General features: G+C 48.6%; 1 protein-coding gene across 1 annotated transcript; it reads right to left on the reverse strand.

Annotated features, from left to right (window-relative positions):
- Positions 1–8,374: 8,374 nt before the first annotated feature.
- Positions 8,375–15,974, reverse strand: NEFH (neurofilament heavy chain). Its single transcript, XM_068563700.1, has 4 exons — positions 15,098–15,974; positions 13,039–13,238; positions 11,938–12,062; positions 8,375–10,313 (listed from the first exon to the last, which is right to left on the reverse strand). Exons 1-4 carry the CDS (start codon positions 15,972–15,974, stop codon positions 8,375–8,377), a joined length of 3,141 nt encoding a protein of 1,046 aa, XP_068419801.1.
- Positions 15,975–16,350: the final 376 nt, after the last annotated feature.

Raw genomic sequence — 16,350 nt, forward strand, 5'->3', positions numbered from 1 at the left:
ATCACTTTCTCCTCTGACTCCTGCTCCCTCTAATAAGGAGCCTTGTGATGACATTGGGCCCATCCAGGTAATCCAGGGTAATCTCCCATCTCAAAATCCTTGACTTAATCACATATGCAAAGTCCAGGGATTAGGACTTAGACCTCTTTGGGGGATCATTATTCACCCTACTACATGGCCTGAGAGTGGGGACGTGTGGTTTCTCTTTTTATCAGTAAAAGAGAAAATGGAAGCTAGAGTGGCAAAAGCCAACAGAGACCCACAAGAATGGAACATACAACCAATTTTATTACATAACCCTTTGTGTTTTACTCTTCTATATTTGTTCTCCTACTAGACTGCAGGCTCCAGAAAAGGCAGAATACACTTCTATTTTGCTCACCTCTATATCTCCAGGATCTTGCACAAGGTGGGTACAGTAGGAGATCAATAAATATCCCTTGGGGGCTTCCCTGGTGGCACAGTGGTTAAGAATCCCCCTGCCAATGCAGGGGACACGGGTTCGAGCCCTGGTCCGGGAAGATCCCGCGTGCCACGGAGCAACTAAGCCCATGCGCCACAACTACTGACCCTGCTCTCTAGAGCCCACGAGCCACAACTACTGAAGCCCGTGTGCCTAGAGCCTGTGCTCCGCAATAAGAGAAGCCACTGCAATGAGAAGCCCGTGCACCGCAATGAAGAGTAGCCCCCGCTAGCCGCAACTAGAGAAAGCCCGTGCGCAGCAACGAAGACCCAATGCAGCCAAAAATAATTAATTAAAAAATATATATCTCTTGAATGAATTAACACATAAAGCTTATAGTCTGTAAGGAGAAGATTAAGGTAAAATGGTGTTAAATTTAATGAGTAAACTCAGATTTGGGATAGCAAGAAAGGCAGGAAATTATTTTTATAATCATTAATGTACTATTTAAGGCTGACATTCATATATATATAACTGTTAAAGAATCTCCAGGCGTTAGCAAAAACCATAGCAGCAACAAAAATCCCTCCCTCCCTGTATCTCCCTCATCTGGGTATTACAAACTGCAGGATAGACTTCTCAGAAAGAAGCCAGACACCAGAGGTCACATATTGTATGATTCTATTTATAGGAAATATCCAGAATATATAAATCCATAGAGACAGAAAGCAGATTAGTGGTTTCCAGGGGCTGGGGGGAGGGGGAAATGGGAAAGACTGCTTAATGGGTAAGAGGTATCCTTTTGGAATATTGAAAAGTTCTGGAACTAGATAGTAGTAATAATTGTACAACATTGTGAATATACTAAATGTCACTAATGGTGAATTTTATGTGTATTTTCCTACAATAAAATTTTTTTTAAAAATCTACTGAGGTGAAATTCACGTAACATAAATTAACCACTTTAAAGCGAACCATCCAGTGGCATTTAGTACATTCAAAATGTTGTGCAACCATCACCTCTACCTATCCTAAAACATTTTCGTCACCCAAAGAGGAAACCCTGTACCCAATAGGCAGTCAGTCCCTATTTCTCCCTATCTCCAGTTCCTGGCAACCACCAGTCTGCTTTCTATTTATTTAGCCATTGATGGGAATTTAGGCTGTTTCTACCTTTTGGCTGTTGTGAATAGTTCTGCTATGAACATGTGTGTATATTTTTGTTTGAGTATCTGTTTTCAATTCTTTTGAGTATATAGCTAGGAGTGAAATTGCTTGGTTACATAGTAATTCTGTTTATCTTTTTGAGGACCCACCAAACTGCTTTCCACAGCAGCTACACCATTTCACATTCCTACCAGCAATGTATGATACAAGGTTTCCATTTTCTCCACATTCTCACGAACACTTGTTATCTCCCATTTTTATTTTATTATTATTTTTAAAAATACTTATTTATTTATTTTGCTGTGTCAGGCCTTAGTTGCTGCATGCAGGATCTTCATTGCGGCATGCGGGCTCTTTAGCTGCGGCATGTGGGATCTAGGTCCCTGACCAGGGATCGAACCTGGGTCCCCTGCATGGGGAGCTCAGAGTCTTAACCACTGGACCACCAGGGAAGTCCCTCCATTTTCAATCCTTTTAAATTTATTGAGGCTTGTTTATGGCCTAAGATATATGATCTGTCCTGGAGAATGTTCCATGTGCACTGGAGAAGAAATCTGTATTCTACTGTTGTTGCATGCAGTGTTCTATAGATATCTGTTAGGTCTCATTGATATAAATTACTTTTAAAATTAAAAACTTGTTTCTTTTTTGCAGCAACATGTTTACTAATATAGAGGTAATTTAGGGACTTCCCTGGTGGTCCAGTGGGTAAGACTCCATGCTCCCAATGCAGGGGGCCAGGGTTTGATCCCTGGTTGGGGAACTAGATCCCACATGCATGCTACAACTAAGAAGTCTGCATGCTGCAACTAAAAGAACCTGCATGCTGCAACTAAGACCCGGCACAGCCAAAATAAATAAAAATAAACAATAAATAAATAAATATTTTTTAAAATAGAGGTAATTTAATTTATTTAGCCAATCTCCTATTGTATATTCAGAGTATTTTCCATTTTTCCAAAACATAAAGCGAAGTAAATATATTTTGTATTTGAATATTTCTGTACAGACCTGATTATTTAGGATATATTCCTAAAAGTGGCATACTTTGGTTAGAGTGTCTAAGCTTTTAAGGCTTTTGATATGTCTCATTATGTTGCCTTCCAGGAAGGTTTTGTCAATTTTCATTCCAATCATTAGTGTCAGAAAGTTCAAGTTTCTCTGCACACCCACAAACACTGGTATTACTGCCTATTTGGATCTTCTGCTACAAGCACTCAAGCCACTGTGGACAGTTATCATTGTTGTTGCCCAGCATCCACTCTTTTTTCTTCTGCTAACCATCCTCTAATTTTCTTTTGGAACCACACCTCACAAACTCTCAGTTTCAGTTTGAGGGGCCCAACGAGAATCAACCCCTGGACTTTTCCTGGAATATTGAAAAAGAGTTCTTTTTTCCCCCCAAGTTTCCTAAACAGGTGGGATGTAAGCCTGAAGCTTCTGGAGACCACATGGAGAGGTCCTGCCTGAGAATGAAGCCTACACAAAAGGAAACAGCTGAGAGATGAAGAAACAAGTGACAGGATCTTGGGGAACATCATTTGAGAATTCCCCTGGCTCTAGCTGTATCTGAAGCAAGTCAACCTTCTTGAACTCCTTGGTTATGTAAGCTAATATGTTATATCAATCATTATTATCAATAGCAAGTATTTTGCTTAAACTAGTTTGATTCTGTTTGATTCCCCCTAAAAGAGTCCCTACTCTCCTCCCTCCAGGCACTTGGTAGGACTGCTCTGCCCATCCTCTCTAATGTTAGATATAACTGGGTGGATTGCTTTGGCCGATGAATTGTTGTCAGAAGAGACCTGTGTCACTTCTAGGTAGAAGTTTTAAGAGCCTGTGCGTGGTTTGCCACATCCTCTCGCCCCTGCCTTTGTGAACTTGGAAGCCTGGGTCTAGATGGATCCCCTTTTAGCTTGGTCTTTGAGTGACCATTATGAACAGAGACCCCTGCCGACCTACCCAGAGTGTATAGCATAAGTGAGAAAGATGCTTTCTTTGTGTTAAGCCACCGAGATGTAGTTGTTTATTGTTATAGACAGAACCTAACCTCTTCTTTCTGAAACAATCCCCCTGGGAAAAAAATGAAGGATGGTTTTCATCAGCTCAGCTGTATCTGTAGAGCCAACAGCTAACCAGCAGGAAGGGCACATCCTAAAGCAGTCAGCTCCTTCCACATTTCGTCTCTGTCCCCCAGGCCTCTAACATCTGACAAGCAATTCCATAGCAAATTGACTCTATTGGTTTTTCCTAAGGTTTGTTATCCTCCCAGAGGGAGGATGATTTTGTTTGGCAGATGGTTAAAGTCAGTCTGGTTGGTATCTGGCCAGCGAATCCTGCCTACAGCATTGGGTACACGTCCAGTTAGGGCAAAAAAGGAGGGGCATCCTGGTCAGATCCTTCTGCCCTGCCTGTGCCACTTAGGGCCACCATGAGAATGATATCATCAAGGAGGGCTGGAGCTTTTGACATTCTAAATACCTTCAGCATCTGGTTTAGGAGTGGCCATGTAATATGTCCCTGGGGAGGATGGAGGCAGGATGGCAGAGTAAGGACGAGCCTGGGTTCTGTGGTCAGACAGGCCTGAATTTAAATCCACGCTCCACCTCTTCCTGGCTCTGGACTTTGGGCAAGGTCTGCTTCTCTGAGCCTCAGTTTCCTCAACTGAGAAATGTAGGTTCAATAGTGCTCACTTCATTGGGCTGTTTTAGACTGTGGACATAAAGTGTATAGTCCAGGGCCCAGTCCTTGGGGAAGCTCAGTAAGTGGTGACCATGGATTCTAGTCTGGACAAGTCCCGTCTTTTCTTCTGTGGACATCAGCTGAGACGATGATTCATGATAGCCCGTGTAGCTCTAATACCTTTCATGTCTTCCCTGTGGTTTCAAAACTGAGAAAATGTAGATTTTCTAAGTAAGGGTCACTGAGGATAATTTATAAAAAAATCAGATTCTTAAGAAAATTAATATCCGTGTAATTCATGTTTTCTCTATAGAACAAATAGGAAAATGTAGCTCTGCTACCAACTGGCTGTTGGGCCTTAGGCAGGCTCCTGTCTCTCTGGCCTCAGTTTCCTCATCTGTATAACGGGATTGGACTAGATGCTATTTGGGTCCCTGTTTGCTTTGACTGGTTATGATTTACTTATAGTAATATACAGGGGCCTTTGCCCTCTCTTCCCAACCCCCATCTATTCTTATTTTCTTTTTTTTTAAGTCTTTATTGAATTTGTTACAATATTGCTTCTGTTTTATGTTTCAGTTTATCGGCGGGGAGACATGTGGGATCTTAGCTCCCTGACCAGGGATCAACCCACACCCCCTGCATTGGAAGGCGAAGTCTTAACCACTGGGCCGCCAGGGAAGTCCCTATTCTTATTTTCAACCATAGGTCTTAGGTTTTGGTATTTACCTCCATGTTTTTAATCATATACAATTTATTGATATATCAATTTTCCTAAACTTTTTATTTTGAAGTAATTTTAAATTTACTGAAAAGTTGCAAAGACAGCATAGAGAGCTCCTGAACGTCCTCACCCAGCTCCATCTCATGTTAACATCTTACATGATCATGGTACATTTGTCAAAACTAAAATTAAAATTAATGTTGGTACATTACTATTAACTGAATTACAAACTTTATTTGGAGGTCACCGTGTTTTCTACGAATGTTCCAGGATCCAGTCCAGGGTTCCACATTGCCCTGTGTCATTATGTCATCTTAGTCTCCTCTAGTCTGTGATAGTTTCTCAGTCTTTCTTTTCATTTATCAATATTAAGCATTTTCTCCAGAGGAGTATAAGAGATGAGTATTTTTGTCAATTACACACTCCATTTTCCCTTTCCCATTTTTTATCTTGATTTTTGGTATAATCCATATTCATTGCTTTTGTTATTTTTATGTAAATATTGTTACCTGTTGATTTGACTAATGTGTTATAATTACACTTCCTCTTATACATAATTTTTTTGTTTGTCTTGGAGTTATTTTGTTTTCTTTGAAATTGACTAAATCTTCCCACACTCTCCAGTAGTTCAGTAAAGGGCTTTCAATTCAATTTTAGACATGGTGGATCATGTCAAATAATTTATCAGTTTAATTTTTTTCTTGGAACCCCCCCTTCTCTCCCCAGACCCACTCTAGTCTAGATAGGGCTGCACAGCTCTTGTCCGTCAACTCTTCTTTGTCATCATCCTGGGGATTCCCTTCTTGTCTCTTCTTTGTTATAGTCCCTGTTTTCTGTATTCTTAGATTTTCTATTTCTTGGTTTATAGTCTCCTGTTGTTGGAGCATGTCCCCCTAGTGATTTCAGAGAAAGGATTTACGGGAAGTAACTTTTTGGGACTTTGTATGCTTTAAATTGCCCTTTATCTACCCTCACACTTGATTTATCAGTATAGACTTCTAGGCATTTCCCATCATTGAGAAGTTTGGGACCATTCTTGTTCTTGTTCCTTTTTTTTTTTTCCTCCTCTCTCTCTCTCTAGAAGATTTTAGAATCCTACCCCTGGGTTCTGAAATGTCAGGTCCAGTTTATATAATTCAGATGGCTGACTCCACCCTGGATCTAGAGTTTGACATGTGACCCAGCAGGTCCAATTAGTATGTTCCATTAATTTCAGGATGGGCACATAACCTGACCATGTAATGAGACTCAGTTCTCAGACTTTGGTTGAACTGGTGGGGACACAATCTCTCTGTCCCTGATTTGCACCTGGAAGGGTACAAGCCCATAGCTACTTAGAATCTCCGTGAAAAGAAGGCCTTCCTGAGAGAAAAGCTGTATTAGTTATCTATTTTATTTTATTTTAATTTTTTGGCTGCGCTGGGTCTTCGTTGCTGCAAGCAGGGGCTACACTTTGTTGCGGTGCACAGGCTTCTCATTGTGGTGGCTTCTCTTGTTGCGGAGCACAGGCTCTAGGCACGTGGGCTTCAGTAGTTGCAGCACGCGGGCTCAGTGGTTGCGGTTCGCGGGCTCTAGAGCACAGGCTCAGTAGTTGTGGCACACAGGCTTAGTTGCTCCATGGCATGTGGGATCTTCCTGGACCAGGACTCGAACCCGTGTCCCCTGCATTGGCAGGCGGATTCTTAACCACTGTGCCACCAGGGAAGTCCACTCATCTATTTCTATGTAACATGTTACCCCAAAACTTAGTGGCTTAAAACAACAAACATCTATCATCCAGGTGCAGTTTAGCTGGGTGCTTCTTCCTTAAGGTCTCTCAGAAGGCTGCAGCCAGGGTGTTGTCTGGGGCTGAAGGCTCAGCAGGGGAGGATCTGCGTCTGTGCTCAACAGTGTGGTTGTTGGCAGGATTTGGTTTCTTGTTGTACTGAGGACCGCAGTTCCTCGCTGGCTGTTGGCCAGGGGCCTCTTTCAGTTCCTGGCCATGTGGGCTTCTCCTTCTTCCATTGGAATGAGCAAGTAGAATGAGCAAGAGAGAACAAGCAAAACAGAAGCCAGAATCTTTTTGTAATCTACTCTCAGAAATGACATCCCATCACTTTGCCATATTCTAGTCATTACAAGTAAGTCATGAGGTCAAAATTTTACAGTAAGGACCCCACATAAATCCACAAGAGCACCACAGCTTTCAAAATCATGTCCGGAGAAGCATGTTGGAGTCCAATTAAGTGACTATTGACCAATTGTTCCCAATAGTTGGTGACTATAGTCTTCACTACAGGTGAATTAGCTACATATGGCCCCTCATTCAGAAAGCTCATCCCTCCTTACAAAAAAGGACACATGCAGAGCTCTTAAATAGATGGCTCAGTGTCCTCAGGACCTCACCTGTTCCCAGACTTCAGCATGCATTAGAAATCAAGTGGGACTTGGTGAAGCATTCACTTCACCAAGTGAGCAATCACCTCATTTTCTGATTCAGTGGTCTAGGGTGGAATCAAGGAATCTGCATATTTATAAGGCTCCCAGATGATGCTTATGTAGGTGGTCCATGGACCTCACTGAGAAACCACACACCAGGCCACCTGTCTACAAGATTTTAAAGATAAAGCACCGAGCACATTGCCTGGCACATGGTTTGTGCCCGGTAAATAGCCCAAGAGAGGCCTTGTAACTGGTCCCAGACCCGCACAAGACATCTGATTCCCATTCAGTCCTGTGCATTAAGAGTGAGATCAAGACCTCCCTTGCCCATCCCCCAGCCTGCCCACGGGAAAAGAATAACAACAGCAGCATTTTCATTTTATAAGCACTTGGTTTTATTGCACAGAAGCAATTGAAAGTGGACTCCAGTGGAAAAGTGCTCCCTGGCATGGTTCAGTGGCCAGCGCCCAGCCCCACCTGCTCCAGCTCTTCCAGGATAGAGAGCTTTGGGCAAGGGCTCGACCACTCCTTTGGAAAACAGAAGGCATTCAGGAATAGGTTAAGACATCTCAAGCATAATGTGTTTCTAACTGCTCATTCATTATTGCGGTCATCGGTCAGTTGCACATACAGGAAATAAATGCACTTATTGGAGAGGAGGGGGGCAGTTTTTATAGTCAAGTGTTTACATGTGGCATTCGGCATATTATCACATTCGGCTACATAAGCTATCATAACATAATTGTCCATCGCCTAGGGACGGTTTGGGGCGTGGGGCCGGGGGTTGGGAGGACCCTCTCTTGCTAACGCATTGCTAATAGAAATTCCTGTTTGGTGAAGGAGGGCCTAAGGAGGTTCTAAGCAGAGTTTCTTCTTAAAGAAAAAGGAGAAAAAATGAAAACTCGTTACACCGACCCTTGAGCTCCCAGACCCTCCTGAGTTTCTTTGGCTGCTCTGGATGTTCCTTTCTCCCTGCCTTACTTCTCTCCCTTGGTGGCCTTGTCTTCTGTGGCCTTCTCTGGAGGCCTGCTGTCTTTCTGGTCTGTGCTAGAGGATTTCTCAGCCTTTTCTGCCTTGGCTTTGCCTGGTGTGGAGGCCTCCTTGCTGGGCTCCTCCTTGGCTTGGGCCTCTGCTTTGGGTTTCTCCTCAGGCTTCTTGGCCTCTGTGGCCTTCCCCTCCTTGGCGTCTTTTTTCTCAGGTGCCGCTGGCGTCTCTTCCTTCTTTGGCTTTTCCGGCTCTTTCTCTGCTGCTTTGCTGGGTTCTTTGGCCTTGGCATCATCTGGTTCCTTCTTGGCCACCTCAGTCTTCTCTTTGGGTTTGGCCTCTTCCTTCCCCTTGGCAGCAGCCTCCTTCTCTGGGGTGGTTGCTTTTTTCTTATCTTCAGCCTCTTCCTTCTTGGCTTCAGCTTTGGGTTCTTTGGGCTTTTCCACAGCAGGGTCCTTCTTCTCCTGGACCTTGGGCTTTGGAGCCTCCTTCTTGGGCACCTCATCTTTCTTGCTGTCCTTCTTCTCCTCAGTTTTCAGTGTGGCTGGAGTTTTCTCTTCCTCTGTCTTCTTTGGGGGCTCTTTGACTTTCACCTCCTGGGGTTTCTCTTCCTCTTTCATGGGGGACTTTGCCCCCTCCTTCTTTGGTACCTCCTTCTCAGGAGCCTTGGCCTCCTCCTTCACAGGAGACTTGACCTTCTCTGGGGATTTGGCCTCCTCCTTGACAGGGCTTTTGGCCTTCTCTGGGGACTTTGCTTCTTCCTTCATGGGAGACTTGGCCTTCTCGGGGGACTTCACCTCAGCTGGGGACTTGGCCTTCTCTGGGGATTTGGCCTCTTCCTTCACAGGGGACTTGGTCTTCTCTGGGGATTTGGCCTCTTCCTTCACAGGGGACTTGGCCTTCTCTGGGGACTTCACCTCCACTGGGGACTTGGCCTTCTCTGGGGATTTGGCCTCTTCCTTCACCGGGGACTTGGCCTTCTCTGGGGATTTGGCCTCTTCCTTCACAGGGGACTTGGCCTTCTCTGGGGATTTGGCCTCTTCCTTCACAGGGGACTTGGCCTTCTCTGGGGACTTCACCTCCACTGGGGACTTGGCCTTCTCTGGGGATTTGGCCTCTTCCTTCACCGGGGACTTGGCCTTCTCTGGGGATTTGGCCTCTTCCTTCACAGGGGACTTGGCCTTCTCTGGGGATTTGGCCTCTTCCTTCACAGGGGACTTGGCCTTCTCTGGGGACTTCACCTCCACTGGGGACTTGGCCTTCCCTGGAGATTTGGCCTCTTCCTTCACCGGGGACTTGGCCTTCTCTGGGGACTTGGCCTTCTCTGGGGACTTCACCTCCACTGGGGACTTGGCCTTCTCTGGGGACTTGGCCTTCTCTGGGGACTTGGCCTCCACTGGGGACTTGGCCTTCTCTGGGGATTTGGCCTCTTCCTTCACAGGGGACTTGGCCTTCTCTGGGGATTTGGCCTCTTCCTTCACAGGGGACTTGGCCTTCTCTGGAGACCTCACTCCTGGGGACTTGGCCTTCTCAGGAGACTTGGCCTCAGCTGGTGATTTTGCTTCTTCTTTCACAGGGGACTCAGCCTTTTCTGGGGACTTGCCTTCTTCCTTCACTGGGGACTTGGCCTCCTCTTTCTCTGGAGATGCGGCCTCTTCTGCTGGGGGAGATTTTGCTGCTTCTTCTCCCCCTTCCTCCTCCTCTTTGGCCTCTTTCTCTTCTTCTTCAGTCACTTCCTCAGTCAGTTGGACCTCCTCTGTCTGTTCCTGCACAATCACAGTTTCCTTCTCTAACTTTTCTACCACCTTGATCTTCTCTTCGCTTTTGACTTTTATATGAGTGGATACGGTGGGGATTTTGGGGAGTCCTTCTAGAAGGGAGAAAGGACTCGGGCCAAAGCCAATCCGACACTCTTCACCCTCCAGGAGTTTTCTGCAGAATGGATAATGGAACACGTTACTATTAACTCAGAGCCGATCAATGAGTTAGGGGGCTTCCTGAGTTACTCTGAAGGTCCACCGCATCCAGTGATATGCACTTTGGTGGAGGAAGGGATGTGAATGGTGGGCACTTTGAGACTGGAGAAGGTCACTTAGCAGATCATCCCAGGGACCACCCAGAATCCACACCCCAATGGCACTGCTCTTGTTTAATGCAGCTAAGGTTGCAACTTATAAAACTTTTTTCTCCTGAAAAAATGGCCCTCAAGAGAAAACACCTATATTAACAACATTTATACTTATTGTCCCTCAACTAAAATGTTATTCAAGAGAAAGGTGGGAGTATGAGCAAGGAATTCCACATGTATAAACCTGGGTTTAAGAGGTCTTAGAATGTTCCCATTTGAATTTCAAGGGTCTCCTGTTACCTTATATTCTCATCCTTTGGGTTTTAGGAACATGGTGGGGGCAGTTTCCACTCTTTTCTACTCACTAGATGTGTGACTTTAGCTAAGCCACTCAAGCTCTTTCATCCTCGGTCTCCTCATTGGTAAAAACAGGGTCATTAAGAGTCCTAACCTCAGAGGGTTGTTTCAGTGAAATAATAAATAAAAAGAACCTGGCAATACCTGCCTCAGAGTAAGTGTAGGGATTACCCATACAGACCAGTGCTTTGCAAATTTAATGGCATGCAAATCACCCAGGGATCTGATTAAAATGCAGATTTTGATTCAACAGGTCTGGGGTGCCTTTCTAACCAGCTTTCAGATAATGCTGATTGTGCTACTCCATGGACAACACTTTGAGTAGCAAGACTAGAGATTAGAGCCAAGACGTGGGAAGTGAAGGGTCACTAGCCAACAACTGGGACAGGTCTTCACAGGGTCAGCCCTGTTCCTTAGCAGGAAACTGCTAAGCTGGGAGGTCTCTTGGCTTTCTCATGGCTACTTTTTACTGAGGGCTTTCTCTGTGGCAGCCCAGTGGTACCTGTGTTACCTGGATTAGCTCAGGAACAGGATTAGCACCTCCTCCCAACAATCCCAGGACGTGGGTACTGTTATTATCACCCCTATTTTATTTCCCCAGGAAACAACTGCTCAGAGAGCTAGGAATCTCTAAGAGGTAGAGTTGTGAAGGCCCTTGACAACTCAAGTACCTCCTTTCCCTCCAAGACAACCTCTAGCTGGCTGGATTTGGGAAGAGGGTGAGGAGGTTTAACCCTCTGATTCACTGTCAGAATGAAACTACGTCACTCTCAAGATATTTGTCTCTCAAAAGGTAGAATGGTGGTTGCCAGGGCTGGGGGGAGGGAAGGGAAGGGAGTGGAGAGTTACTGTTTAATGAGCACTGAATTTCAGTTTGGGAAGATGAAAAACGGTCTGGACATGCATGATGGTGATGATTGCACAATAATGTAAATATTTTTAATGCCCCTGAACTGTATACTTAAAAACGGTTAAATGGTAAATTTTCTGTTATATACATTTCACCACAATACGAAAAAAAAATTTTTTTTTTTTTTTCTCTAAGACTGGCAGGCTACCTCACTGTGGGGCTTAAAATCCAAGGCTTCTCCTTCTAAGAACCACCACCCAAAGGCCCCCTGGCCCCCTGACCTGTAAGCAGCAATCTCAATATCCAGAGCCATCTTGACATTGAGCAGGTCCTGGTACTCTCGGAGCTGTGCTGCCATCTCCCACTTGGTGTTCCTGAGCTCAGCATCCAGCTGCTGGATGGCTTCCTGGGGAGGAGAAGTCACATACATGTCACGCGCCAGTCAGCATTCTGGCCCTCAGCACTGGAGGAGCTGCGGCAGGCTATGCAAACCCAACGTAGTCCTGTTCAGCCAGGCTTGCTGGGGCCAACCCCCACCCGGTGAAAGCTACGGATCTCATTCATGGACATGAAAGTCACCTGGAACAAAACTCCTGCTGTGTGTATAACCTCAGCCTGGGGAGTGGTCTGGAACGAAACACACCAGACACCAACAATGGTCATCACAGGTCAGTGGGATGATCGGTGAATTTTTACAGATCTTAAGCTTAGAAAGGGCTCAGTGGGAACAGGGCCTTGTCTGCTTTGGCTCCCTATTGTTTCCCCAGTGCTCCAAAGTGCCTGCCTCACAGTACAGGCTCGGGAGGCATCTGTTGACCGAGACAATACACAGAAGCACGCTCAATACGAGCTGAAGCTTCTCCCCTGACCCCAAGCCCACTTAGCCACTGCTTGAAGTGAATCAGTATGGCTGATTTTTATTGCCTCCTTTTTCTACAATCACCATATATTACTTGCATAATAAGCTCTTTAAAAGCGATATTTTCTTTTGGCAGTTGTCTTTAATGGGAGGTATCTGCCAAGGCCTTCCCCAGGCTACCCTCACTCATAGACACTGGTTATTGTTTACTGAATGCCCACTATGACCAAGACCCTGCTGAGCACACTCACTCCTTGCATGAAAAGTTCGTCTCTCTCTTTAATCTTCATAGCTCTGCAAAGGAGGCTTTTTTTTTCCCATTGCATTGAGGGAATTCAGAGTCAGAGAGGCAGATACTTTCCTGGGGTCACACGGCTAGAAAGACATACTGGTACCCCTGGTATGTCTGACTCCAAGGCCCATGGTCTTAACTACAATGACCCCACTCAAAGAGGGGCAATGACTTGTCCAGGGTCACCCAACCAGGTGAGACAGTCTGGCTCTCTGCCCCACCCCTGCCCACCTGGTAGGATGCGATGTCAGCCTGATGACGGTCCTCCAGCTCAGAGCGCTGCCTCTCCAGTGAGTCCTTGGTGCTTTTGAGCGCCTCCAGCTCTGTGGTCCTGGCCTGCAGCTGCCGCCGGTACTCAGTTATCTCCTCCTGTGCCAAGCGCATGGCGTCTGTGTTCACCTTGGCTGCCTCTGACAGTCGGTCCAGTCTCACTGGGAGAGAAGGGAGTAGGGCACAGGGTTAGACACAACTGGATTTGGATTCTACTGCCCAGATCTGGAAGGTGACACACATGGGTTGAGGACCTACTGAGTGCCGGTGCCATCTTGGATGCTTAACTCACCCTATCCTTTGTGATAGGCAAATGACGACTGCCCAAGGCCAGTAGGCCAGTTTGAGTAGCAGAGCTGGGATTCAAATCTAGTGTCTATCTGGCTCCAAAGATCACACTGTCTCCCCAAACTCAGGATCTGGAAACTCCGCAGGGTTCAGCTCCCCAGCAAAGGCTGGCAGTGCTGAGGGTTCGTATGTGAAACCTGACCCATGGGGCTTAACTCTGAGCTTGTGGTTGAACAAGTTAATGAGTCTGTGACCTTTAGAGGCACGAGGACGCCGTGAGCCACCATGTAGCCATAGCCCCTTCCTTGCAGGTTTCTGCTTTGCAGAGCCCAAGGTCACTGCAGAGCCTGGGGCCTGCGTGCCAGCTCCTCTGTCCCCTCCTCCCCCTTGCTGCGCATTCTCTAGCACAGGAGCCCCTGTGCCAATGGCAGCCACACCCTGGCCCCTGTGAGCAATGGGCTGCAGGTTCCCAGAAGACTTTTCAGGGGCCAGTGGGGGTCTGGAGGCTAGTCTGAACCTCCTGAATGTGGACATCCTGAATCCTGAGATAATGACACTCAGGACCTGAGTCTTGGGAGTGGGGGAGGAAGAAGGGATGCCAGCTGGGTGGTCCAGAAGTCCTGAGATGGATGAAGGGCAACGCCCAAGAGAGCAGAGAGGTTTGCTCTGGGAGGAGCCTTGCTGCAGAGATGGGGGAGGGGATGGTTCTGCCACTGCAGAGGAGAGGAAGGAACTGGTAAAGCAAGGCATCAAAATCCCAGCTTTTCTGGTTTTTCTCTGCTAGTACTGGCAAAGACTTAGAAACCATCCAAGTGGGTGAGGATTCTTACGCACTGTGGATCACAGACCTGTCTGAAAATCACTGAAGCCTCTGTACCCTCTCCCAAGAACAATGCAGTTTTACAGACAGTTTCAGGAAGGCTCATGGAGCTCCCCAGGGTAAGAAGCCCAGTTAGTCGACCCCCCTTTCAACCCCAAAAGAAATGAAAACCAGAGAGGGCAAGTGTTGGTCAAAGTCACCCTGCAGGTGCTGGGCACAGCTTCAAAGCTGCTGCAGCTGCAACCTAGCTGACTCAGGGTGGCACGGAGTTGGGGGAGGGAGATGGGTTTGGGAGGCTCCCGGCTTTTCTGAAGGGGAGCAAGGACATTAGAGGGCCCACAAACCACTTCGGCTTCAGGCACCAATTGTTTGTAATGGTGGTCCCCCTGGGGAGAAAGAATGCGAGAATGACACACCCTCCCCAACTGTAGTGGGGAAGAGCCCGACAGGTGTCAGAATAGGGTTCTCTGCAGTGTGCAAGAAAGTGGGTGGGCAGCATTGGACAGGGAAGCCATGTTACTTTGAAGGGCAAAGAGCACCCCAGCGACTAGAAGCCGGCACCGCTTTGGAGCAGTAGAGGGAACCTGATGAAGAGGGGCCTCACAGTGCGGTTACCAAAACTCGGGAGAAGGAGCAGAGAGGACCCAGAGTTGAAGGACAGATATAAGGACCCTGGAGAAGGCCAAAGGAGAACCTAGAGTTGGGGGGAATGGGGGGATGTCCCACAAGAGACCTAGAGTAAAACTGTTTAACTAAGGGCATGCACTCTGCAGGAGGAAACTGAGCAGCGCACCACCCAGTCCAGCCACCTCTACGCAGAGTCCACCAGCACCCTAAGTCATGCCACCCTTCCCCTCACTGACCGACCAACAGAGGGCGCCCCATCCTCCCTGTCCCCGCTCGCCTGCGAACCTCGGAACCACTCCTCGGACTGTAGCGTGCTCTGCACTGCGTGGCCTTCCAGCTGCGCGCGGATCTCGCGCAGTGCCGACGTCACGTCGCACTTGAGGGCATCGCGCGCCTCGGCCTGCGCCTGAGTCTGCGCGGCGCTGCTGCCCTGGATCTGGCCGAGCAACTCGCCCACCTCCTGCTGGTGGTGACGCCGCAGGTAGCCGCACTCTTCCTGCAGGGCCTGAGCCTTTTTCTGCAGCTCGACGCGCGCCGCTTCGGCCTCCTGCGCAAAGCGCGCAAGTGCGCGCGCCGCCGCCTCAGCCTCCTCGCGCTGCCGGGCCTCGTCGTCTAGGCGCTGGCGCACGTGCGCGATGTCCTCCAGCAGGTGCTCTTGCTCCAGGCGCAGCTGGCCGCGGGCCGCGCCCAAGTGCAGCACAGCGCCGCGCATCTCGCGCATCTCGCGCTCGTATAGCTCGCCCATGGCGGCGCGGCCCGCCTGCTGCTGCCGCAGCGCCTCCGCCTCTCCCTCCAGGCTGCGGTTATGCGCCTCGAGCTGCCGCACCTTGTCGATGTAGCCCGCGAAGCGGTCGTTCAGCACCTGCAGCTGTTCCTTCTCGCTGCGCGCCGCCGCCGCCACCACCACGCAGCCCTCCGGTCCGTTGCTCAGCGTGTCCAGCGAGTCGGTGCTGGAGGCGGCTCCCGCGCCGCGGAAGCGGCTCGGCGAGGCCGACACGGAGCTCACGGACGTCCGCGCCCATGAGTGGAAGCCGCTGGAGGAGCCGGCTGCAGAGCGCGCTCCACCCGCGCCGCCCTTGCGAGCCAGCCCGTAGTGCAGACTGCCGCCTCCGTGGAGCGGCGCGAAGGCGCCCAGCAGCGCCTCAGCGCCGCTGAAGCTCATCTTGGCCGGAGCAGGTGCGGCTGCCGGCGGAGCGGGAACCCGAGGCCGGGACGGGGCGGGCGGCACTGCGGTAGCACCCGGACGGCCGGCCCTTTTATAGCAGCACGGCGGGGTCCAGCCCCTCAGCAGTTGCTGGGGGGGTGAGCGGGGGAGGAGGGCCCCGCCCTCTCCGCCTCCTCCCGCAGCGGCCCGGGGCCGGCTGGCTCCGCCGCAGTGAGAGGGGCGGGGCAGGGAAACCAAGGAGTGAAGGGAATCGACGACGCAGCGTCAGAGAAGCACCCCCGAAGCAGAGTCAGGCGGTAGAGGACTCCCGGCGCGCACCGAAGGGGAGCCCTCTGGTGCGGGTCGGGAGACCCTGCTACAATGTTAGGAATTA

The sequence above is a fragment of the Eschrichtius robustus genome, chromosome 14, assembly GCF_028021215.1.
Source record: "Eschrichtius robustus isolate mEscRob2 chromosome 14, mEscRob2.pri, whole genome shotgun sequence".
Classification (NCBI taxonomy): Eukaryota; Metazoa; Chordata; class Mammalia; order Artiodactyla; family Eschrichtiidae; genus Eschrichtius; species Eschrichtius robustus.